The following is a 25160-nucleotide window of genomic DNA, read 5'->3' as shown; positions in this document are numbered from 1 at the left end:
ATCTAACCAATCGTGTTCTAACACTCGTAGTATAAAAGATCGGTACTTACACATGTCTGAGTTCGCAGATGCTGACACCTACATTCACCTTCATCCTCCCCACAACCACCAGGATGGTGCCTGACTGTCCATACCTCCCAGGGGGGTCGGCTGCACCCCTGCCTTCGTCTTCAGGCAGGAAATGCAGATTCAGTTACCCTCAGACAGAGTCATAGAGAGAGAGAGTTGCGACACTCCCATAGACCTCCGTTGTAAATAATGGCGGCGCTTTTAACCGCCTACTTCCGGGATATGAAGATCGGAATAGTTCCAAACACTGTCATTTGGGCGTTGGACACCATTCACTTACATTGCTGCGCGTCGAGTTGTTCCAGAGTTAAGTTGCTGAAATATCGACCTCTTTTGAATTGTCAACTGTCTATATTGTATCAGAGGCCCTTTGCGATGCTTATACTGGTCTTCATTTGTACATGCACAGCGTAATTATTTATATTTTATGTTGGTTGTTTCAACCAATTTTCAAGCACTGCCTGCTAGCTAACGTTAGTTAGCTAGCGCGACTTCGTCAGCTAAGAGTTCGGTAATGAATCGCTACCACCTTTATAGCAACTTTTATTTAATTTAATTTTTTGGGATATACTAACTTTTCATTATGTTATTATTGTCTTGAGTGAAGCGGCTTGTGAGAACAATGCTGGACCTTTAGGATTGTTATGGCCATCACCAGTCCTGTCTGTTTCATGGATCACCTGCCCCTGGTTTTTGTTTTTCTTGTTCACACACACAAGCACACATTTTTGTTGTCTGTTATTGTTTAATAAAAAATATTTTATTTGAAAACCTTCATTTGTATCAGCCATGCTTAAATTCGTTTTTAATCTGTTATAGTTTTGATAATGTGTATGGCTTAATCTTAAAATAATATTCTTAGTCTTAACATGATTATGTTTCACGTTGTGGTCCTGGGGGTGGCCACTTTCATCAGAAGAAGTGAGCTAGCTTCTAAGCGAATTCTGAACGGACCGCCACGGCAGACCTCTTTGCGTGATCACAAAGGTAGGCTAATGGCTGAATCAAAATTTATAAGCAAAATCACGGGAATCAATAGCCTAATACAGCCCAGTTGTGCTAAAATAAATATCATGAGACGTCCATCATCAGATGAATGATATGGAAAAGTTAAGTTAGAGCCGCTAAAGCCAGTGCTACTACCCATGCGAACATGAACACTAAGCTTTTCCCTCCAAAAATATAGCTTAAAACTTATCTCCAAATGCAAAACTGACATTAACAAAATGCAATAATGCAATAACAGCTGAAAAAGTACTTGGGTGTGTGTTTTATTTTATATTTACCGTTCAATAATGCAATCGCTGCTGTCTGTCCCATAGAAGAACATGACAGCCAGCGTACGTTTTGGAACTATTGGGGCTTACATGAACCACGTGACAGCCATAGCGGCGACATCAAAGAGTGTCGCAACTCTCTCTCTCCATGGCTCTGCCCTCAGATTATGAGCTATGGACGCCTACGCCAAAGAACTTTCTAAACTTGCTAGCTGGGCTGTTAATAATAAATGTATGCTTTGTTACGTCATTTTACCTCCCGAGTCTTTCTGTTAGAACTTGTGTTATATGCTAGCACAGAAAGTTATGCAAATGTTTGGAGAGTTACCTGAGCTGTTTGACCCTACCAGATGCTGTAAATGCATTTTTTTATTTTTTTTTATGTCTCGTTTGCTTTTGTTAAGAATATTGGTTAGGTTTAGGCTAGGGGATAATGTAGGGGTTACAATATTAGTACTTTACATATGTGTAGTTGTGACGCTCAAGTTATCTCTTGATAGAGTGTTAGCCTACTCAATTACGCATGACACATCAACTATGTTAGACCTTAATTGAAAATAGCCTACAGATCAGGCATTGAAAAAAACACTATCAGTCAATGGAATTGCTCTGGGCTCAAAGCAGGGTAGAATTTGAAAGGGACATAAGATTTGGCACAACACCAGTTTATTTTATCACGTATTATGTATGAAAATCTAAAACATCTAACCTTACACCACTATCTCTAAACAATTACTAATAGAACACTTTCCTCTGAGTCATTTCATTTGTCATTTTAGAGGAATATCTGTTTACATTTCAATTTGGAGAACTATACTTCATAAGCATACTTCAAAGACAAACGCAGTGCACACACACACACACACACACACACACACACACACACACACACACACACACACACACACTTGCAGTTGCTGATGAAAACGGCAATGCATTCTGAAGCTTTAATTACCGGCTGTGACACTGCACAAAAAGACTAAATAAGACATGTCAGTTGGACTCACAACTGAGCTCCATAGCTTTTATGGTCTTGACACTTCATTGAGGAAATTACAATATTCACTGTAATTTCAGAAATTGCACAGCAATAAAAATATGCTTAAGGTCTTCTCAAGCTGTCACAATTTTAAGACGTTCACAAATCGTTGATTGTGCATTGCTGCTATTTGTTCCCTATGTGGCTTTTTCTCTGATGACAGACCATTTAATAACAGCCTCCTTCCTGTCAAAATTCAAATGTAATTTTTTGCAAGAGACAAACATATATTTGTAATACAATGCGCTTGTTTTTTTTTTTTTAGCTTACATTTTCCTATAAAAGCCTTATGTTAGCCCTTGACTAATCTTGCAATACCATATTTTTGATTATCAAAATAAAGTCTGGTCCACTTAGCAGGCCACTTATTCTTGTCAAGAATTGTCTCAATTCACTTGGATAGGAAGTGAAAGAGGTAAAGCCCCTTTCACACAGAGATTCCGGGAAATACACAGATAATGTGTCCCGGGATTTGTCCCGGGATTGTTTGATTTTGGTTCATTCACACTGCCAGTGATTTTCCGGAATCTGTGAGTGCGTTCACACACATCCCGTAAAGATTGTGACGTCAGGATGTGATAACTGTCAGATGTCAGTTCCCTTTCAGTCGCTCACGTTCGACGTAGTCTCCGAGTATTGTTAAAACGAGCCAATGTACATTGGCGTGAGTGAATTGCATCGCACCACTTGTCTTTCGCTTTGGAGCCGATCGGCATTGATGTCTCTGAAGACTGCTGTTGTTTACAATAAGCGAGTGTGTCGGTGTTCTTCTAGGAAGACTCTACCAGTACTGGTGGTTCTACAGTGTGAGTGCAGCGGTGATCGCGAGCCTTGAGCTCTCAACTGCTGTTTTAACAGCATCAAATTTCTGTGTTTATTGGCGGCTGGTTAGAGGGCGGAAAAGTGAGTGCTTCACTGTTTCAGTTCACTGTTCACACTGTAAAAAAAAAAACTGTGAAAAAACGGTATTATTCCGGCAGCTGGGGCGCCAGAAAATTACCGTAAAATAACGGCAAAAAACAATCTCGTTAAAATACAGTAATTTTCCATAATTAAATAACAGATTATATCTTTAATATTACATAAAATCTTATGTAATTATTGGGATTTTTAACGTTTAAAAAAAGTCATATACACCTTTAAAACAATTAAATACTGTAAATGTAAGGTTTTATACAAATAATTTTATATAATAATGCTGTCTATCTACAGTAATTTTCTTTTAATATAGTTTTTCTGTGTAAAATAACAATGAAATTATGTATAAAAAATGCACACAAGTACATAAATTCAAATACAAATGTTTGTAAATTTACAGTTTTTATTTTTATTTGTACCGATCCAATTTCACAACATCTCTAATTAAGTTCTTAATAATAGCAAATGTACAGTCAATTTCTTTTAAATTAACTAAATGTATGAGTACAGAATACCTGCATATTTACAGTATTAGTAATTGAACAAACACTAAACATCAAGATAAGTGATTGATAGGAAATAGATGCTTAGTATATAATTTAGAACATGTAAATATATCCACAATAAAAAGCATTTACCGTATACCTTTACAGTATAACTTATTTTAACATTTACAATTACATTTTATCTAAAGTGACTAACCAATTAAGATAATAATTAAAGATAATAAAAAGCAACAAGTGCAGTGACAAGTCCCAGTTAGTCGCACAGTACACATAGCAAGGTTTTTTTTTTTTTTTTTTACAAAGATATAGTATTATTGGGTGAAGTGTTTATGAAAAAGATGGATCTTTAGCAGTTTCTTGAAAATGTGTTGTTGCGCCGGTCATTCCACCACCAGGAAACAGTCCAGGTAAATGTCAGTGAAAGTGGTTTTGTGTCTCTTTGGGATGATGGCACCACAAGGCGCCGTTCACTTGCAGAACACATGCTTCTGGAGGACACATAGATCTGAAGCAGTGAGTTTAGGCATAGGGCTACCTTTAAAGACAACTCTTGCTGCAGCATCTGGATCAGTTGCAGAGGTTTGACTGATACTGGAAGAGCTGCCAGGAGAGCATTACAATAGCCCAGTCTGGATAGAACAAGAGAGTTGTGTAGCTCCGATAGGAAGGGCCTGATCCTCCTAATGATAAGGCAAATCAGCAGGATCACAGCAAGTATGTTTTGGCTGAAAGTTGAACCATAAGCAGTTCTGTCTTGGCAAGGCTGATTTGAAGGTGAAGGTCATTCATCCAGCAAGAATTTTCCATCAGGTAGGCTGAGATGCGAGCAGCAACCGTCAGATCATCTGGCTGGATTAAAAGGTAGAGATATGTGTCATTAAGATATTAGTGATAGGAAAAGTCATGTTTCTAAATGACAGAGCCTAGTTAAAAGAAAGAAAGATGGGTGGAATCTAACACAATCGTAATCTTGCTGTAGCAAATCCAAACCTTGTGCATACTTTTAGTGCAATCATATGGAATCAGAAGACTGTTATGAACATATGGAATCAGAACCATTATGATTTTTATGTTTTAATGAATTCTTCCCATACCTTGTTTGCCATGATCATCTGCTTTCCACGTGACCTGAAATCACACACACACAAAGTTATTTTAAAACTCAGTATTAGATTTACACATGTCAGAATATGTTCCATTGGGACAATGCAAAAACTCAACTGACTATGATCTTGAAGCTGAGCTGGAAAGGCCAGCAGTAATATTTTGAGCTGCCATGTGATTTAGCTAAGTTACATTTATAGAAAGTAACATTAAATGAATATGATTTACTGTGACCTAGACCTAGATACACCTAGGGGTTCATCATGTTGTATTCATATTCTAGTCTTCCTGTTCTAGGCTTTCCTGTATCATCAACAAGTACGTTAAGTTACAGACAGTATTTCGATTTCTTAACGGTCTTAATAAAGTTAGTCATGTTAACTATTACGAAATAAACAAAAGAAACACAGTAACGTTAGGCCTATTTTTAGTAAAACTGTGGCTATTACAATGGTAAAAAAATCAGCTAAAAACGTGTTTACTACAATTTTACTATAATAAAATAAAGTTAAAAAAAAAGTTTACAAAAAAAAATAAAAAATTTGAAAAATAAAGTTTTCAGCTTCCACACATGGTTTCAAAATGTCCCGCCATTTAAGAGATTGGTTTAATGTTACTGACTATCATAACGAAGATTTTATACACAATTATGGACTTTAATATGAATAACAAGTCTACTAAAGATTGTTTTAGGTCTATAAGGCTACGTTCACACTGCAGGCTGAAACGACCCAATTCCGATTTTTTTGCCCCTATGCGACCTGTATCTGATCTTTTCATGACAGTCTGAACGACACAGATCCGATCTTTTCAAATGCGACCCAGGCCACTTGGGTATGTGGTCCCAAATCCGATACATATCCGATCTTTTCAAATGCGACTTCAGTCTGAACGGCCAGGTCGCATGTATCCGACCCGCACGTCACTGATACGCGAAAAACGTCATAATCCTGCGTTGAAGTAGTCGTCGTTTTGAAAACGGACTGCATATTCGTCGAGCTGAGGTAAATCTGCCGAACGGGTCGACCTCGACGAGCCCGTTAATAAAAAAAAATAATAAAAAAAAGCCCACGGCCATTATATATACGTTATGTTAACTTATTTGTGCTGAATCTGATATTAGATAGGTCAGCGGCTGCTGTCTGGCTCTTGTGTAACGGTCGCTGCGCGCGATCGTGTGTGTGTGTGTGTGTGTGTGTGTGTGTGTGTGTGTGTGTGAAGCCCCTTTCACACAGAGATTCCGGAAAATACACGGATAAAGTGACCCGGGATTTGACCCGGGTTCGTTTGATTTTGGTTCATTCACACTGCCAGTGATTTTCCGGAATCAGAGAGTGCGTTCACACACAACCCGTAAAAATGCCGTAAAGACACGTGACATCGATGTGACTTGTAATCTCAGCAGCGTCTTAAGTTTGCTTATGAGCTGCGATCTCTCTCTCGAGAAACCACGCCTGTGCATTTGTTTCTCTGATTCGATCATAAACTTGCGCATTACGTGCCGGGTTCAAAGCGCTGTGTGAAAGGGGCTTGAGAGAATCACAGTTAAAGTTTAGCTACTTCCGCAAACAACAAGTGACGTCGTTGACCGTTGAGTACTCTTCTGCGCATGCGGGTCACTTCTGGGTCATTTCACGTTCACACAGGAGATCACAAAAGGTCGCATTTAATTGGAAATGTGAACGGCCTTGCAAAAAAATCGAATTTTTTCAAAAAATCGGAATTGAGCATTAAGCCCTGCAGTGTGAACGTAGCCTAAGTTAACAAGTAAGTTAGAGTGGGTTCAACTGATCTTTCTTAACACAGATCGATAATTGAAAAGACCCATGCTGCATTTGTGTTTTGCCCTCGACGCCAGTTATGACTGAACATAATTTAAGAATGCTAACGTTAGCATGGAAACAGTCTAACCACTTAACACAAATGTAATATAAAATATCATTTACATGTAGTATTAGACTCTTACCTCAGCCGTTGATCGGTCGGGATGAGGTCTGCTGTGACGAACCAGGCTCACTGAAAAAGGGCGCGTTATTTCCGGACTGACTGACTGACACCAGACTACAACTAATATGTGTTCAGCAGCGCTCCTGCTCACGGCTGCTTCTGTCGAATACGATTATAGCTCTGAATTCAAATCTCCCGCTTGCCCTTGACACAGATCGACGACAGAGACAGATTTGTAGCTAACCGTTGTGGGCTGGGCGGGACTAAGCAACGAAACGTAATGGCGGATCATTTGAATCTGCGCGCGGCCGCGCGCGCGGGCACACACACACACATTCAAACGCACACAAAGCCACGCAATGTGCAGCAACGCAGATTTGGAAAAACGATTCATAAAAGACATAAAATATAGGCCTAAATGAAATTTACGGGCAAATACAAATGATGATCAAAATGAACATCTATTTGCAAGACAAAATTAAAAGATTATAAATAATTAAATAGGCCTGCCTAATGTGTGGACAAATCTTAAAACTCACTTTAACCCCCACATGCTTAATAATCTTTAAGGAAAACATGTTAAGTGACTGCTGATTTCTGCAGTTATACCTTATTTTCTTTGTTTTCTAATTCCACAGAAATAATCTGTAAAATATTACTTAATTTTTTTATGTAAAATTACACATAACCCTATAAAATTACAGATAATTTCCTTTAAAAAACGTTAAATTAATGTAAAACCACAATAAAAGCAATTACCTGTAAATTTAATAGTGGATCTTTAAATTACAACAAATATCTGTAAAATAACAGGTATTCACTGTATAATGACAAAACGGCAAAATTCTGTAAAAAATACAGACAGTTTCCTGTAAATTTACAGTTTTTTTTTACAGTGCAGGATTGTAGCATTTTTAGTGGAACTTTTGACTGAAGTAAATGTTTTTTGGTTTTTTTTAATGCCTGTGGTTAACATAAGCTCAAGATATGTTCACGTTTTATTCTATGACAATGAATACAGTACATCATTTAGGCAGTTGCTAACAAGAGGCTAAAAGGGACTACAGAGGTTGTTGTCCTTTTTTTTATTCTTTGTTTACACTCTTCAATTTTTGAGTTAACAGTTTGTTTTCTCACGGTGGTTTGTTGTTTTTGCATTATGTTGAAACTTTGAGTCTTTAAGTTTTTTTTTTTTCATATTGTCTTACAGCCGACCAGGGAATAGTGACCATTAAAGCATGTCACGTGACTTCCATTTCGCAACTTCTAGGGAAGCGCGTTGTTAAGAAACTAAGTAAGGAGCGGGTGCCACTATTGTATGTTTTGAGTTTTCTTAAGTAGTATAGATTAGGTAGGGTGTGTTGAACACCGAAGACTTTTTTTTGTTTGTTGTGTCTTTTTTCTTTTCTAGTTGTATTAGTAGTTTATTGGGAAGGGGATGTAGTTAGAATGCACAATTTGTTTTGTTTCTTTCTTTGATATAGCCCTGCTCAGGTTTCTACTCCTTGTGTACGGTATATATATTTTTTTTTGTATTTTTTTTTGAGCACTTTGTTGTGAATAAATATATTCATTTTTTTCAATTTAAACTCCCTTTGTTCTTGTGTTAATTTGCACCAGCACCTTAATCACGTTACCAGGGTTAAACGCGTAATGCTAACTTCTGGGTTAGCCTACAGAAATATGTCTTCATTGCAGAGCTCTAAGCACCATGGGTGGTCTAACCTGAGGTTACTGCCTTGAGCTCTGAACATTACACAAATATCCCCCCATATTTTCTGGGAAAAACGATCTAGAGCCAGTATGACTGACTCACTGAACTTAAAAGGTGCCTTATGGTTCATTATTCAAATGACCATCCATTTTAATAAGACTTGCACTAATGGCAGTGAACAGCCCATCATTATCTCTTCACTTATCACCCACAGAACCCCCCACATTCACCTGACTACCTGGATATCAATTATCCTGACAAGACCAGTCATCTCTATGATGTCAGTCCACCCCTCGCTGTCTTTCTCCCGCTCAAATCCTGTCCAGAAATAGCCACAGTAGATCATAGGCACAATCACGTTTTTCTAGAGGCCCGCAAAGTGACGGCGTTCCAGCTTATAATGTTTCCTTCATGGTTTTACAGGGAAAAAAGAGCTTGGATTGTTTGTATGTCAGAGGAGAGGAGAGGAGCAGAGGAGAAAACCATTGGTGAAAGGCCTATTCCTCACATAAAGCTGTCATGGCACTATATTTCAGGTCATTTTAAGATGAACTACTTTTATGTTCTTCTTGGAGCTTGGCAATATAAATCACCATCCACTTTTGTTGTATGGAAAGAAACAAACAGCTCGAACACAAATCTCTTTTTGTGTTTTATTGAAGAAATCAAATAAAACAGTGTCGGAATGACAGTGGGTTGAGAAAGTGATGACAGAATTTATATTTTTGGGGCAAAATATTAGGCAACACTTTAAAATAAGGTTTCATTTGTTAACATTAGCTACATTAGTCAACATAAACAATGAAAACAAAATATTTCTAAAACATTTATTAATCTTAGAGTGTAACTTTGCCTAGTATATGCCTACTTTGCCTCCTAGTATATGCAAATGAAAATTTATAATGTTTACTCATGATCTGTGTTTCCTGGACTGTGAAATTCAAGAATCTGTCAGAAAAAGTTTATATGATACTTCATCTGGCAGACATTTGCTAGATCCAGGGCTTTCGTAAAAAACAACAGATTAGACTTCCGCATTTTTATATCCCTGCCCAAAGACAGTCGGATCGACAGATGGTTATTAACGGTTATTGTAAGATTTATCACTGAAAATTGTGTCATACTATGTCAACTTCAAACAGCATTATTGTAAAAATGGAACACTATGGCAACAGCTTTCATACCTGTCCGCAGTGTTTTCTCTAGTCAGGTAGCACCGATTTCAAAACAATGTTACACCTTTCTACTTTTTTATAGGCAGCAAAGTTTTATTGAACGCCCATTTTGTCAGCGGTGAAGTACCCCTTTAATGTAATGTTTTATCATTTACTAATGCATTATTAAAATCAAAAGTTTGAGCACAGTAGCTTCATGCTGAATTCCAAATTTCCAAAAGACATCTTCAAACTCTCAAAATGTCCCAGGCCTTCAGTTTAATTAGGATTTATTTAAGTCGGTCTGATACACCATGTCATCTTAGAGAAGTGAGTGCTGCATATTTTTTTTATTTTTTTTTTTATGTCAGACAAGTGAATGGCTTCTCCTCAGCCTTCCAGCTCATGCTCAGCCTTCCAAATCTCAGTAATGCTGTCTTGCTTGAAATTACCAACTTCTTAATTGTTGCTTTCATGGAACTGGGAGAATGACTAGAGAAAACGTTGTGTTCCCTTTCGTGGTCACTCCGAGTTACGTCGGATGACGACGATTGGGGTTTCGCTTAGAAGCCTATCACCTTCGAGTATATAAAACGAGCCAATGGCAATGAAATGCCATGGGTCTGCGGAATTTGCATAGCGTAACTCCGCCCGCCGCAGGGGGTATATAAGGAAGTACGCTGGCACAATGCAGATATGTTTTCGCTTCGGAGCCGAGAACTTCTCCACTCCTTGTAAGCCAAAATTCTGAGTTATTTCTTCTCATTCCTTCGAGACGAGCGAGCTCTCCGGTGTTGGTGTGACGGCGATTTCAGCGAGTGCACACTTCCCTGCTGATCTTGTCAGTGATCTGACAGTTAGTGTGATTTCTCCCTGTTCGCTTCAACATCCGCGGAGTTTTCCTCTCACAAAAAGAGCATTGCATGTGGCACGTCTTTTTAAAGATGTCTCGCCCGTGCACTTCTGGTTGTGGTCGCGATGTATTTTCTCCTGATGGGCACAATCTCTGCTTAGCGTGTTTGGGCGTTGATCACGCTGAAGCAGCGTTTGTGGATGATTCATGTTCTCATTGCGGGAACATGACCATCTCCATGCTGCGGTCGAGACTCAATGAGCTCATCAGAGCGAGAGTCCCCTCATCCACACCCCGATCTACGGTCTCCCCGAGAGGCTGTACTTCGGCTGGTGGCCAGGGTGACCTGAGGGTATCTGTGTGGGACAAACCGCCGACACGTCCACGGTCCACACACCCCTCTTCAGCATTGGTACCCGCGAGCGTGCAAACCGAAACCGCTGGTCCCTCTACGGAGGCCCCGCGCGTTTCGTTTGGCGTTCCACAGGAGGATGCAATGTCGATCACTGCATCACAAGGTGGGCATGAGTCCTCGGGAAGTGAGGATTCGGCTGTGTTGCCGCCCTCGGGTGTGCCAGCATTGCCCGAGTCTGATCCCGAGCTGACTGCCATGCTTTCCCGGGCAGCCGCGGCCATTGGGCTCGAGTGGTCCTCGCCGCCCGATCCAGTGCGCTCGCGGCTGGATGATTGGTTTTTGGGAGCGGCCGCTGACATTCGTCGCCGCCCAACCCCAATACCATTCTTCCCGGAAGTGCATGAGGAAGTCACGCGGTCCTGGAAGGCTCCCATGTCTTCCCGCGATCGTTCGTCGGCTTTCTCCGCCTTTCCTCCCCTCGATAGAGCTGATGCTTGTGGGTACACTGGGATTCCCACGGTTGAACGTTCTGTCGCGATGCAGCTGTGTCCGGCAGGCGCTTCATCACGTGGTGATCCTAAGCACCCGTCCAAAGCCTGTGGATTCTCGTCCACTCTCGTGGCGAAGTCTTACAGTGCGGCGGGACAGGCAGCTGCCTCTTTGCATGCCATGGCCATCCTGCAGGTCTACCAGGCCCAGATGCTTCGTGACATGCACGAGGGCAGGACGGACCCAGGGCTCGTTGATGAGCTGCGCGCCGCCACCGACCTCGCTCTCCGAGCGACGAAGGTGACCGCGCGCTCCCTGGGTTTGGTGATGTCCACAGCTGTGGTCCAGGAGAGACATCTCTGGCTGAACTTGGTTGATATGTGTGAGCCCGAGCGGACTCGTCTGCTTGACGCTCCCATATCCCAGGCCGGCCTTTTCGGCGGTGCGGTCGAGGATTTTGCCCAACAGTTCTCGACCGCCCAGAAGCAGACTGAGGCTATCAAGCACATTCTGCCCCGACGCTCCGCTGCTCAGCCGTCGGCACAGAATCCTCAGCCTGCTCGCCGCCGAGGGCGCCCTCCCGCGGCCGCCCCTCCCGCACGGCCCCAGCAGCAACCTTCACCCGGGCCGCGTTGTGGAGGGAGCCGCAGGCAGGCGCCACAGCCCTCTCCAGCCCCGCAGCCCGCTAAACGCCAGGCTAAGCGGCGCTCCTGAGACGGGCAGCTCAGGATTGGCTTTCTTTTCTCTACAGGAGGTGGTAGCAGGGCCACTCCTTCCCCCGGTGGAGGGCCGGGGGAGAATCTTTTGTTCTCCACTCCCCGCTGCTCGTCTCACGACGGGCAGCACCCTAATGTGGTTAAAGAAAGAATCGAAATCCCCAATCCTGAGCCTACAGAGCCAGAGGGCCGCAGTGCGCGCCACCCTCGGGTCCCGCCACTGCCGCCCTCCTCTGTCCCAGAGGTCTGGGATGACAGCACGCGCCGCCCACGGGCCACGCTCCTCTCATCCCCCTCTGTCGCCAGACCCCTGCCAGAGCACGCCCCCGTGGGACGCGCGCCCTCCCCTGGCCTCCTCTGGCAGGACGCGGTTAATGACCATGCCCCCGCACAGGGCCGCAATGCCACCCTCGCCGGGGCCGGTCATTCCGCCTCGCTGCCCCACCGACGGTACGTCTGTGGTTCGTATGACCCCGCTGGTGCACTTTCTGGAGGCCTGGCTAGAGCTTCCCAGACTGTCCCGCTGGGTCGCGAGAACCATCAGGCTCGGCTACGCGATTCAGTTCGCGTGATCTCCTCCCCGCTTCGGCGGAGTCCGCTTCACTATGGTCGGTGGCAATGCCCCTGTCATGAGAGCGGAGGTCGCTACCCTGCTGGCGAAGGGTGCGATCGAGGTTGTCCCTCCAGCCGAAATGAAGTCCGGCTTCTACAGCCCTTACTTCATTGTACCCAAGAAGTCCGGTGGGTTACGGCCAATCCTCGACCTGCGCGTCTTGAACCGCTCCCTTCACAGGCTGCCGTTCAAGATGCTAACGGCCAAACACATCCTCCAGTGTGTGCGGCCGCAGGATTGGTTTGCAGCGATCGACCTGAAGGACGCCTACTTCCATGTCTCCATTTTACCTCGACACAGACCGTTTCTACGGTTTGCTTTCGAGGGGCAGGCATACCAGTACGCGGTTCTCCCTTTCGGGCTAGCCCTGTCTCCTCGCGTCTTTACGAAGGTCGTCGAGGCAGCCCTTGTTCCCCTTCGGGAACACGGGGTTCGCATCCTGAACTATCTCGACGACTGGCTAATCCTAGCTCACTCTCGAGACCAGGTTTGCGAACACAGGGACCTTGTGCTCCGGCACCTAGTCCGTCTGGGCCTTCGGGTCAACTGGGAGAAGAGCAAACTCTGCCCCGTGCAGAGGATCTCTTTTCTCGGTATGGAGATCGACTCGGTCGCCATGTGCGCGCAGCTTACGAGCGAGCGCGCGCAGTCACTGCTGACTTGTCTTCGTCAGTTCGAGGACAAGAGTGCGGTTCCACTGAAACTTTTTCAGAGGCTCCTGGGGCATATGGCATCCGCAGCCGCAGTAACGCCGCTGGGATTGCTTCATATGAGACCGCTTCAGCTTTGGCTTCGCGATCGAGTCCCGAGGTGGGCATGGCAACACGGCACGCTCCGAGTCCCAGTGACTCCAGCCTGCCGTCAGACCTTCACCCCGTGGGCGAACCTCAATTTTCTACGGGCCGGAGTGCCCTTAGAACGAGTTTCCCGGCATGTTGTTGTGTCAACAGATGCCTCCAACACGGGCTGGGGCGCCATGTGCAATGGTCATGCTGCCGCGGGCTCCTGGACAGGACCCCAGCGCCTTTGGCATGTCAATTGCCTCGAGTTGCTGGCTGTACGTCTCGCCCTGCACCGCTTCCAGGCGCTGCTCAGGGGCCAGCACGTACTAGTCCGATCAGACAATACCGCAACAGTAGCGTACATCAACCACCAGGGTGGTCTACGCTCCCGCCGTATGTCGCAACTCGCTCGCCACCTCCTCATATGGAGTCAGAAGCATCTGAGGTCGCTTCGAGCCATTTATATCCCGGGACACCTGAACCAGGCGGCCGACGAGCTGTCTCGAGTTCGGCCTCTCGCTGGAGAATGGCGACTCCATCCCCAGACGGCCCAGCTGATTTGGGATCAGTTCGGCGACGCACAGGTAGACCTGTTTGCCTCCCACGACTCGTCCCATTGCGACCTGTTTTACTCCCTGACCGAGGGCACGCTCGGCACGGATGCACTGGCGCACAGCTGGCCGCGGGGCCTACGCAAGTATGCGTTTCCCCCAGTGAGCCTTCTTGCGCAGACCTTGCGCAAGATCAGGGAGGACGAGGAGCAGGTCATTTTGGTTGCCCCGTATTGGCCCAACCGGACCTGGTTCTCCGAACTAGTACTCCTCGCGACAGCACCTCCCTGGCCAATTCCTCTGAGGAAGGACCTCCTTTCTCAGGGACGGGGCACCTTATGGCACCCTCGTCCCGATCTTTGGAACCTCCATGTGTGGCTCCTGGACGGGACGAGGCAGGTTTGAGTACCCTACCACCTGCGGTGGTGGCTACCATCACTTCCGCTAGAGCATCGTCCACGAGACATGCCTATGCGTTGAAGTGGAACCTCTTCGTCAACTGGTGTTCTTCTAAACATCAAGAACCCACGAAATGCCCGATCAGTGTCGTGCTTTCCTTCCTGCAAGAAGGGTTGGAGCGAAGGCTGTCTCCCTCCACCCTGAAAGTGTATGTTGCCGCCATTGCCGCACATCACGACGCAGTCGAAGGTAAGTCTGTTGGAAAGCACGACCTGATCATCAGGTTCCTGAGAGGAGCAAGGAGACTGAATCCTCCTCGCCCTCCTCTCGTTCCCTCTTGGGACCTCTCAGTGGTTTTAACTGCCCTGCAGAGTGCTCCCTTTGAGCCTCTGCAATCAGTGGAGCTTAAGTTCCTGTCTATGAAGACAGCGCTCCTGGTTGCATTGGCCTCCATCAAGAGGGTAGGGGACCTGCAGGCATTTTCGGTTGACGAAGCGTGCCTGGAATTCGGGCCGGCTAACTCTCACGTGATCCTGAGACCCCGGCTTGGATACGTGCCCAAGGTTCCTACCACACCCTTTCGAGACCAGGTAGTGAACCTGCAAGCGCTGCCCTTGGAGGAGGCAGACCCAGCCTTGGCACTGCTCTGTCCAGTACGCGCCCTCCGTGCTTACATAGACAGAACGCGGTGTTTCAGGACCTCAGACCAGCTCTTTGTCTGTCATGGTGGGAAGCTGAAGGGAAAGGCTCTCTCAAAGCAAAGGTTATCCCACTGGATAGTGGATACCATTGCTTTGGCATACCAGCAGCAAGGTCGTCCGTGCCCCCTTGGTGTGAAAGCCCACTCCACACGTAGTGTGGCTTCCTCTTGGGCTCTAGCGCATGGCGCCTCGCTAACAGACATTTGTAGAGCTGCAGGCTGGGCGACACCCAACACATTCGCGAGATTCTATAATCTCCGAGTAGAGCCAGTTTCTTCTCATGTACTCGCTTCAACCAGCCGGTGCTAGATTCTGCTCAGGTGTCTTCGCTTGCTCGCCATTCCTCTCCACGGACGGGATACGTGCGATATTTCTCTCAGGTGAGTCTGAGTTTCCTCCAGCACTGGTTACGTCAACGCCTGAGTTATGCCAATCTGCCATAACGCAGCTTTTGCGCTTGACTAAGTGCCTCCATGTGCATGGTCCCCCCTCTGGGCGACCCCCACATGTGTATTCCACTGTAAGTCTCCTTGTGAGCGTGTGTCTTTCCCTTGGCAAGCCACCTTGCCACCCCTGGGGTTTAAAATTCCACCTGCGGCTGGACACCCCAGTGATTTTCCATATGCAGCCCTCTGGGTCATATGTGTATTCTAAGTCCCCCCCATCAATGGCTGGGCATAATGGCATATTTCTCTCTGGAGATATGCTTCCCAGTGTACCTTGGTATCCCTGTGTTAAGTAGGACTCCTTCGTTCGTGCTAGTCTCACAACAGGGAGCTCAGACTTACGCAGGGCACTGGAAGACAGCCGAGGTGGCGTGATTAGACTGGAACCCCAATCGTCGTCATCCGACGTAACTCGGAGTGACCACGAAAGGGAACGTCTCGGTTACGGATGTAACCCTCGTTCCCTGAGTGGGAACGGAGACGTTACGTCTTCCTGCCACTTCCGCTGTACCGCTGAAAAACGCCTGGGGCTAGTCTCGGCTCCTCAGCGAAGACATATCTGCATTGTGCCAGCGTACTTCCTTATATACCCCCTGCGGCGGGCGGAGTTACGCTATGCAAATTCCGCAGACCCATGGCATTTCATTGCCATTGGCTCGTTTTATATACTCGAAGGTGATAGGCTTCTAAGCGAAACCCCAATCGTCGTCATCCGACGTAACGTCTCCGTTCCCACTCAGGGAACGAGGGTTACATCCGTAACCGAGACGTTCTCTTGTAAAAGTTTTGGGTTCTCATGTTGGTGATGGACATAGTATCAGATGAGAGGGGACACAAAAGTCCCCAAAGTTCCACAGAAATGTTCTCAGGGAAACACAAAACGTGTGTGTTCTCTTGCAAAAGCATCGTGTTCCTCCAAGAAACTTTGACTTTGCTTTCAAAATCAATGACATAATATTTCCTCCCTATCATTTAAAGGTGCGTTATGCCATGTCATAATTACCGTAACAATTCTGAACTGTAAAAAGCTTTCATGTGCTTGTAGAACTTGTAATTACAACGTAAACTCATAATTTTCTAATCTCTTGCATTTAAGCATTGCAAACTCACTGCAAATCAACAGTTAATGAAAGCATTACTTTTATATATTGTTTTCATTCCACCACTACTTTTGTATTAGAGTTAATATATTATTTCAATTAATATTGTAGGCTTAGTTCATTTTGAAAAATGCTGCAAATCAAGCTCATTTTGCAACTTGTTGACCCGAAATCAGTAATCAAGAGTTTGCACCAGTCAAACTGAAAGTGCCAGAATAAATCTTTGTCAAATATTCTACCAGAGTTCCTGAAATTCCACAGCATAACTCCAAACAGGTAAAAGTTTTCTCATTCTGATGCAAGAACAAACCTGCCATTAAAGCTTATTAACTCTGCCTCTTATTCCAATAATATATTCAATCCATTCCTCTAATCAACACACTACAAAGCAGCAAGAAGAGCGGTAGAAAAGAGCAAAGCAACAAGCCGATAGGCTGAAAGCTTGTCTTATTACACCTTGACATCAAAGACAGCATTGCTTCCCCGCATCAACACAAATGAGCATCTCAATCTCGTCAGGAAACAAGGGGAAAATTGGCCCGTGCTAATGTGCCATTTAAATGCAAAGAGCAATTTCTGCAGTGCTAGCTAAGATTTTTTTGCTTTTTTGCACCTGATCTTCAAAGGCGGCATGTCAAAGTTTTAGAGAAGGGTTGACATTCTTGCAGCAGGGGGCAGTGGAAAGATCAGGGCACCACCCGTCTGTTTGAAGTCCAACAAAAAGAAAACTGAAAACCCGACACTAGTTTTAATGATCTAGTATTTTGGCGGGTAAACAAAGAGGTGCTCTTAATAAACAGAATGTATTACTTCAACTTGCATTCTTCACTTAAATCATAAAGGCATTCAATTTCTGAAGATCATTCAGGAGTTTATGCTAGCAGGTGTTCCTCCTCAAATGTGGTCTTTACTTTATGAGTCATCAGAACACTGTCTGCACACCCTGTTCGTTTGCATAAAGTTGACTTAAAGATCAAGAACATGCTGTCACACGTCACTGGAATTCAGCAACACCAGTTGAAACTAAATGAACTTCCTTTTACTCAGTTTATAGGTTTTAGTCAATACCTTTAATGTTTTGAAACACTTAAATGTTACTTGTCAGTGGACTTTCATTTCATATAATAACATAAACACATTTTCCACCAAATTTTCAAGCTTCAAAAAGTTTATAAATACATCGTAAAAGTAATCCATATAAATCAAGTGGTTTAATCCATGTCTTCTGAAGAGTATGGAATCTTAAATCCGCCACAGAATAAAACATTTTAAAATATAATTGAAACTTTTCATCTCACAATTGTAAGTTTACATCTTGCAATTCTGACTTAATTTTTTTCAGAATAAGATCAACTTTTTGTGAAATAAACTTATTTTATATATAAACTTTTTTATTGTTTATTCTGTGGCGGAAACAAGCTTCCATAGAAGAGGCACGGGCGCTTTATATGATGAAACTTTTTTTCTCATATTGATCGATGCACATACATAAAGCAAATCAAATATGGTAAATGGAAGCTTGAACGTACTTGCTTGACACACAAGAACACAACCTCACTGGTTCTTGCGGAAGTACAAACCTGCTTGTGTGACACGTTCTCACATGTCATGCAAGCACTTCCTTTTACCATATTTGATGTACTCTATGGGTTGTATGAGTATGGAACGACATAATCATTTTTGGGTGAACTATCCCTTTAACAGTGTTATTTTATCAGGGAAATTGGTAAATACATTATACACATGGAGAAAACAGTTGATTAATCAATAATCCAAGCAGGTCCAGACTTTAAAGCTCTTTCTAAAGCCGTATTCGGACGTGGAGAGGTGGGGTAAAGTAATAATTACAAGAGCTTTAGTCCTGTCCGAATGTGCCATCTCAGTGATCTTTACGGACAATGTCAGGGAAAAGGTCCGGAAAAATTACCTAAGGTAATACTAATCCCGTGCGAATAGACCCGCTGTACATATGTACAGTACGTAAATATTTTGTCATTTCCTGTTTAAAAGTAGTTTTCCACGGTTTTTAAAGTATGGAGACACTTGAAAAAGCATTCAGTTGCATTCTAGACGCTGGGACAAGTCTGTGGCAAAACTCAAGTGTTTTCCACACACCATTCAGATCAGAAAGAAGATCGAAAGCACTTGTTAGAGGCACAACACATCTTTTAGCGTTAAGTAAGTGCCTATTACCAACACAATAATCTGAAGTTAATTAATACATCATTCAACCAGACATAATAGGTTATATGTGTTTGTGCATGTGATATCAAGAAGCAACGCAATACGCACATGACGACAGAAGGGTGACGGCGATGCGCAAATCGAGTTACCCCTCCCACTTCTGCTAGTTTTACTGAGATATCTTATCCCGTGCGAATTGGCCATTAATATTACAGACGTCCTGTGGTAAAATTACATTACTCCATCAACCCTTGTAAAGTTAATCCCGTCCGAATAGGGCTTAACTTGTACTTGGCCTTATTAAAAAGTAACATAGTTCTTCTAATTGTTTATCTATAGCATTTGTTACAATAAGGATATAATTACAGGTAAGACCATTGATTGCTCCTCATTATGCTTAGGTCAATGTTAACTTTGCATTTGTTATGAAAAATAGCAACCTACACAGTTATAAACAATAGCTACAAAATGCCACAGTTGTGGCCAAATATAAATCATTGGTGAAAAATCTATTCCATAATAGATTATCTATTACTACAACAAGTTAGTCAAAATTTCACAATAAATACAACAGAATGTGATAAATTCTAGTAAAGGTGGTCATGAGTAGTTTAAAAAGCTTTCTAATTTATGTTGGTGCAGGATGCTTTCCCCTCTTTTCATCAGTCTTTTTAGCTGCTGTTTTCAGATCATGTTTGACTTTCTCCGTAGCGTTTTACTATTCTCAATAGAATTTAAATGGGATGCACATTTTCTAATCAGTGACATGATAGGAACAGCTCGCGCAATTCTTGTGCGCTTTTGGAGCGCGCTGGTGAACGCACCTACAATAGATTAGTTTCACACATGCCTCAGACTCCAGGTTCTGCATCATTCGACGCAGCGTGGAGTTCCCTCGAAAGAGAACTAGTACTATTACTTCCTATAGGTACTAGGTATAAAACAAGACATATTAATAAGTGCAACTTTTAAGGCAAAATGTGAAAAGTGATTTGAAGAGTGTGAAAACTTGAAATGCAAAAGATTAATAGACTTTTCACAGAAACATCAGTATTCTTCAGAGCTTCTATTTTCTGTTAGACCTGCATTACACTCGTCTCTGTTTCTCAGTTCCACTTCATTGACATGCTGAACATACCCCAGTATGGATCAATAATATTGAGCAAATAGCACCCAATAAACTAATCTGTTGTCTCAATTGAAGTGTCTTTAGCAGCTTTGATGGAATTTAACCCTCCAGATAAGTGCAGTATTGGACGGCCACTCAAAGAAATGTCAACACAAAGTGTCTTCAAGCCTCTTATGTCCAGTTAACAACATCACGTGCCACTAAAATGGATCCAGGGTAGTGGACATTTTATATCACAGTAGTATTAGATCACAATTATGGTACTCTGTATCACAGTATAGTTATTTGTTTTTGCTTTTATCAGATGGTTTATAATAATTATCATGTGGTGATTTTTGAATAATCCAATGAATTAAATATTTTACAAATTAATGTTAATTAGTTTTTTTCATAACAACTAAACAAGTCTAGCATCAGAGCATTTTTTGGTGTTTGTTATTAATTGTGTTTAATGTTGCTCATAATTTTGCTTTAATCAGTTAAAGGGATAGTCCACCCAAAAGATGAAATGAAATCATTTACGAGTGTCATTCCATTTTGAAGAATGTTAGTAACTAAAGAGATTCAGTTCCCATTGACTTCCATTCTATGGACAAAATCACAATGGAAGTCAATGGGAACCAAAACAGCAGAAGCAAGACATTAAGCGTAACGTCAGTTCTGGCAGGTCACGTTAGTCAAGCTCGCATCAGCTGACTCTCAGCTGATACACGTCTACCTAAAGGAATATGATGCCTATCACTGTTTACATATATAAGCTCCTTCAGTATTATCAGCAGCTATCGCGTTTCTCAAGAGCTAATTACCCTCTTCCATCCCCAGTTCCTCCTCTCGTGCAGTCAGTATTTGGCATTCTGATTGCCCTGTGAATCAAAATAAATTCTCGAATTATGTTGTACATAAAAATCTTTATTAATTAATGATATCTGCAATACATTCATGTTGGTTCTGTTCTGTTTACCCTAAGGGGGATTATCGCTGCTCTCCCTGCTCTTATCCATGCTAGGCTGCATGGATGCGCAGGGAGTTCTTGCCCAGAACGTACCGCCAATCCTAACTATATGATATTTGTCAATCGTATTTGACGATAGTGGTCCTGACATAAATGCATTCTGATTTGGAACAACATGAGGGTGAGTAAATGATGACGGAATTTTATTTTTGGCTGAACTATTTTAATCTCATATCTTGTGGCATGTTGAGTGTAAGAAAAGCACATTATAAATAAAAATATTATTATTATTATTAGTAGTAGTAGTAGTAGTAGTAGTAGTAGTAGTAGAAGTATTAATTGGTATCAGTGGATGAGTCAGTGAAAGGAAAGTCCACATGGACATATTGCTACCTTGGTACAAACAGTGTATAATAATTTCTGCTACTGATTCATGAATACTGACCATATTGATGAAAACAAACATTTCAAAGCACATCTGTCTGTGAGAGCACTCATAATAAAAACACATAATGCATAAGAGCATCCATATTCTAACACCATACAAATTACTTAATTAATTTAGACTTGATAACCATTATTAGAGCACGAAAAAGCCCCACGTGTTTATGAAGCTCCCCATGCACATCGTGGAGTTGTAAAATTATCGCTGAAACCATCTAAACTCTCAGCATGTTAATACACAACTCTTACCTGAACAGCAAATAAAAGCACATTTATAATTGGAAGGACACAGTGTACTTTTGACATTGAACAAAAACCCCACGAGTTGTCATGACACACTCCATGCTTGTGGTCAGAATAAAAAGAGGTTTGCATTTTCTCTAAGAAACATACTCACTTCCTGTAAATTACAATGAGAAGTTTAAAGAACAAAGACACTTAACTTTGCATGTTTATTTCAGGGGGGCAGTGTTTCGGAAAACATTGAAGCTTCCCCGGGCGCTGCCATTGATTAGCGGACCCCACCTGCTGTTAGCATTCCATTGACTCCCATTCATTTTGGCGTCACTTTGACAGCGAATATCTTTACATCTGAGGCGTTTAAAGGCTCCATTTGTCCATTATTTATTTCTAAAGAAACACGAAAATGTATAAAAGGCTCCATTACCTTGTATGTTACGTTATGGCCCCATAGATGCAGTTTTTGTAAAAATAGGCTAATGATTGCGTCATAACCACGCGAATCTCTGTTGCACAGTAGATAAATTACCGTATGGACAGGAGGAGAAGCTCACGGGCAATCGGGGGGACGTGGAGGCAAAATGACAAAGTAATTAATCAGAATACTTAGCAAAAGTTTCTCCTGCTCCAGCTCATGGACATCTCCTACTCACACTCTCCGTCTCTGCAAGTTTCGGAAGGGAATGATTCAGATTTCTCTTGGCACAGCTACTAGAAGACAGACGGGTTGCTCACGTCACATCTACGTCGTCAAGCTCAGTTTGAGTCTGCGCAGTACGCTCAGCCATCAGGAAGTGAGTGCTTCTAATTGACTTCACTTTTCTCAGTTGAAACCTATGGGGTCGCTGTGTCCAGTTTATATACTGTCTTTGGTTTATTTCAGCTTTGTTCCAAAACCTAAGCTACTAGAGGGCTACAAAAGCTTAGAAAGTTAGACATCCTAACCATCATTGAAACTCCTAGGTGACTGTTTTAAAATACAATAGGCAGAAGGCAACCTCACGCAACTCTATTGTATTTATTCCAATAGAGTTTAGAGTTAACATGTTGCTAAGCTAAAAAAACGTGATACACTAGCACAAAAGTACTTAGCTACGGAACACCTAATGAGACTTTGAATTCGCTCACAAAACATTTGCATTCTCTGGCAAAACTATTGTGTTCCTCCTAGAAACTTTACATTCCAGTAAACAGAGAACATGCTCAGAACTTTGGCTAACATTCTGGCAAGGGTCATGAACAAACGCTCTTTCAGTAACATTAAGAAAAGTTAGTTCAAAATGATCTGCTCTTAAATAACGTTATGGAACATTTTTCTGAAACATTTTAGTTGGACATTAGTCTAGCCATTTTTGTTGATGTATAAATTATATGAATGAGATTTCTCTTGATTTTTACTGAGCGTGTCACAATGCATTCTGGGATTGCTTTATCCGTTAGGGATGCATGCATTGCTTTCTTAGGTTTTACTCAGCCATTTCACATACAAATAAACATGGAAAACTATGAGAGTACATTCAAGCGTTTATTACAACACACACACACACACACACACACACACACACACACACACACACACACACACACACACACACACACACACATACACACACACACACAAAACGCAACTCACCTCGTATAAGGTCAGAGGTCATGTGCGGCCAGCTATAGGTCCGTACAAGCTGCCAGTCAAAATCATCTTCCTGTGCCTGTCTGTATTCACAGAGGCTGGGGTCGGAATCTTCCTCAAACGTGCAGCCAGCTAGAGAGAGAAATAACACATTTTTAGAAAAAAAAAAAACATATCTAGATGATCAATTTGCATTTGCAAGTCAGTATAACTGATCTTTTGAAACATTCTGAAAAGTCATACATTTCAACATTATTTCCTACTTGGGAAAGTGCAACAGAAGTCTTCTCTAGTCTCTACTTGAAGTTGAACTTCACATTTTAACAATGGTTTCACGTGTATATGGCGACACCCAGTGTGACAGTTATTAATTTCAAATGCAAAGAGGTCAGTCAATCATAATTGAATTGAATTGAATTGAATTGAATAAAGAGATCTTAAAGGTTCAGTAGCAAAAACTTACTGCAATTACAAGGGCCAGGGAGAGGTTGACAAATTCTCATGTTATACTAAATTGCAGCTGTTTTTAGTGCAACAAAACCTGACCAACATCATAATAGGACTTCAGGGAGGAAAGTAAAATGATTTAAAAAGAGTCGATTATGACCTCTTTAAACAACAAATAACCAAAAGCTCTACATTTTTTATCACACTCTGAAAACTTTTTATGAGAACAGTGGGAAGATTGCTGCTTTAGGCAGATGATGCATTTCTGTAAATAACTTGTGAGTTTGCTAGCTTTGTAGTGGAACCTCAGGGCTGTTGCGTTCGAGTAATTAAATATTCCGCACAAAACTATGGTTCACTTTGCAGCTGTAATCTTTCAGGACTCTTGTTTCTTTCACTGAGAAGAAAGACTTTGTTTAGACAGGCAGAATTATTATTATTATATATTTTTTTTTGTGCCATAACTGACTCAAATCTGAGAGAAAAAATATATATTTGGGGATTTTTTTCAACAAAGGGTCATTGAAAAAACATGCATTTACCTCTACATTTTTGCAAAACTCTTATACAAACCTACTTTGAATTCACTGCAGTTTCCTAGCCTAGAAATCTAGACGCACCCTAGCGGTGTCTCGTCTAGTAACTCTCCATTGGCTTGCGAGCTGGAAAAAACAAACTCTAGTCAGGCCAATCACATCGTGTATACTGAGTCGGTGGGCGGGCTTAATTTTGACATCTGCATCACATAACCAGCTGGATTTTTTTATTTATTTTTCTGGCAAAAAACTAAATCAAGCTTACTTTATTTTCAAATGCAATTGAACATTAAACACCATTCACCGGACATTTCATTTGAAAATTGCCATGATACGTACAAAAACAAATGTAATAAAACATTGCCAAATTCACGTTCATCTGTTACAGATAAAACTGACTGCGCTTTTAGAACGTTTTTCTAATTGGTCTGGGTTGGGATGTGACTGTAATATCATATAAAAGTATATAAATATGCTCAGATTCACTCATTAATGTTCTCATGTGGCATTTAAAGTCCCCCAGTGGTGAAAAATCAAGCTTTTAATGTTGTCTATATGTCTATGTGGTGTTTTTTTATATGGTTTAAGACCATGTGCAAATTCATAAGTCAACACCATTGCTGAGTATTTTCTCCTGAAAACTGCAGTGAACCAAAGACAGTCTCAAAAACACGGTTTGAAATTGCTGGTGTTTCTGACGTCACAAACTACCTTGTAATCAATCACGTCAACGTGTGATCGTCAATGAGTGGATCTCTGAGCTGGTGTGAGTGTGAGTGGAGGCGGGGCTAATTTGCATATTCATAGAACTGCATACTAAATGAGGCAAGGGTGTAGAGTTACATTCAAGCTATTTTAAGGCATG

At 42.4% G+C, this 25160-nt stretch overlaps 1 protein-coding gene and 1 long non-coding RNA gene across 9 annotated transcripts in view; both read right to left on the bottom strand.

The window, feature by feature from the left end:
- ptprua (protein tyrosine phosphatase receptor type Ua) overlaps window positions 1–25160 on the bottom strand; it is a 309103-nt gene that overhangs the window by 215670 nt on the left and 68273 nt on the right. For all 8 annotated transcript variants that reach the window (XM_082186689.1, XM_082186692.1, XM_082186690.1 and 5 more), the window contains exon 2: window positions 23316–23444. In XM_082186689.1, the coding sequence (XP_082042815.1) occupies window positions 23316–23444 (129 nt within the window). The remainder of the gene's footprint in view (window positions 1–23315; window positions 23445–25160) is intronic.
- Window positions 4186–7752, bottom strand: LOC309511562. The gene is made up of 3 exons (XR_014210674.1): window positions 6880–7752; window positions 4904–4937; window positions 4186–4658 (listed from the first exon to the last, which is right to left on the bottom strand). It is a non-coding gene; the product is annotated as an uncharacterized lncRNA (long non-coding RNA).

Source organism: Leuciscus leuciscus (assembly GCF_965113295.1).
Source record: "Leuciscus leuciscus genome assembly, chromosome: 12".
NCBI classification, from domain to species: Eukaryota; Metazoa; Chordata; class Actinopteri; order Cypriniformes; family Leuciscidae; genus Leuciscus; species Leuciscus leuciscus.
This window is presented reverse-complemented; position numbering and strand designations above follow the sequence as displayed.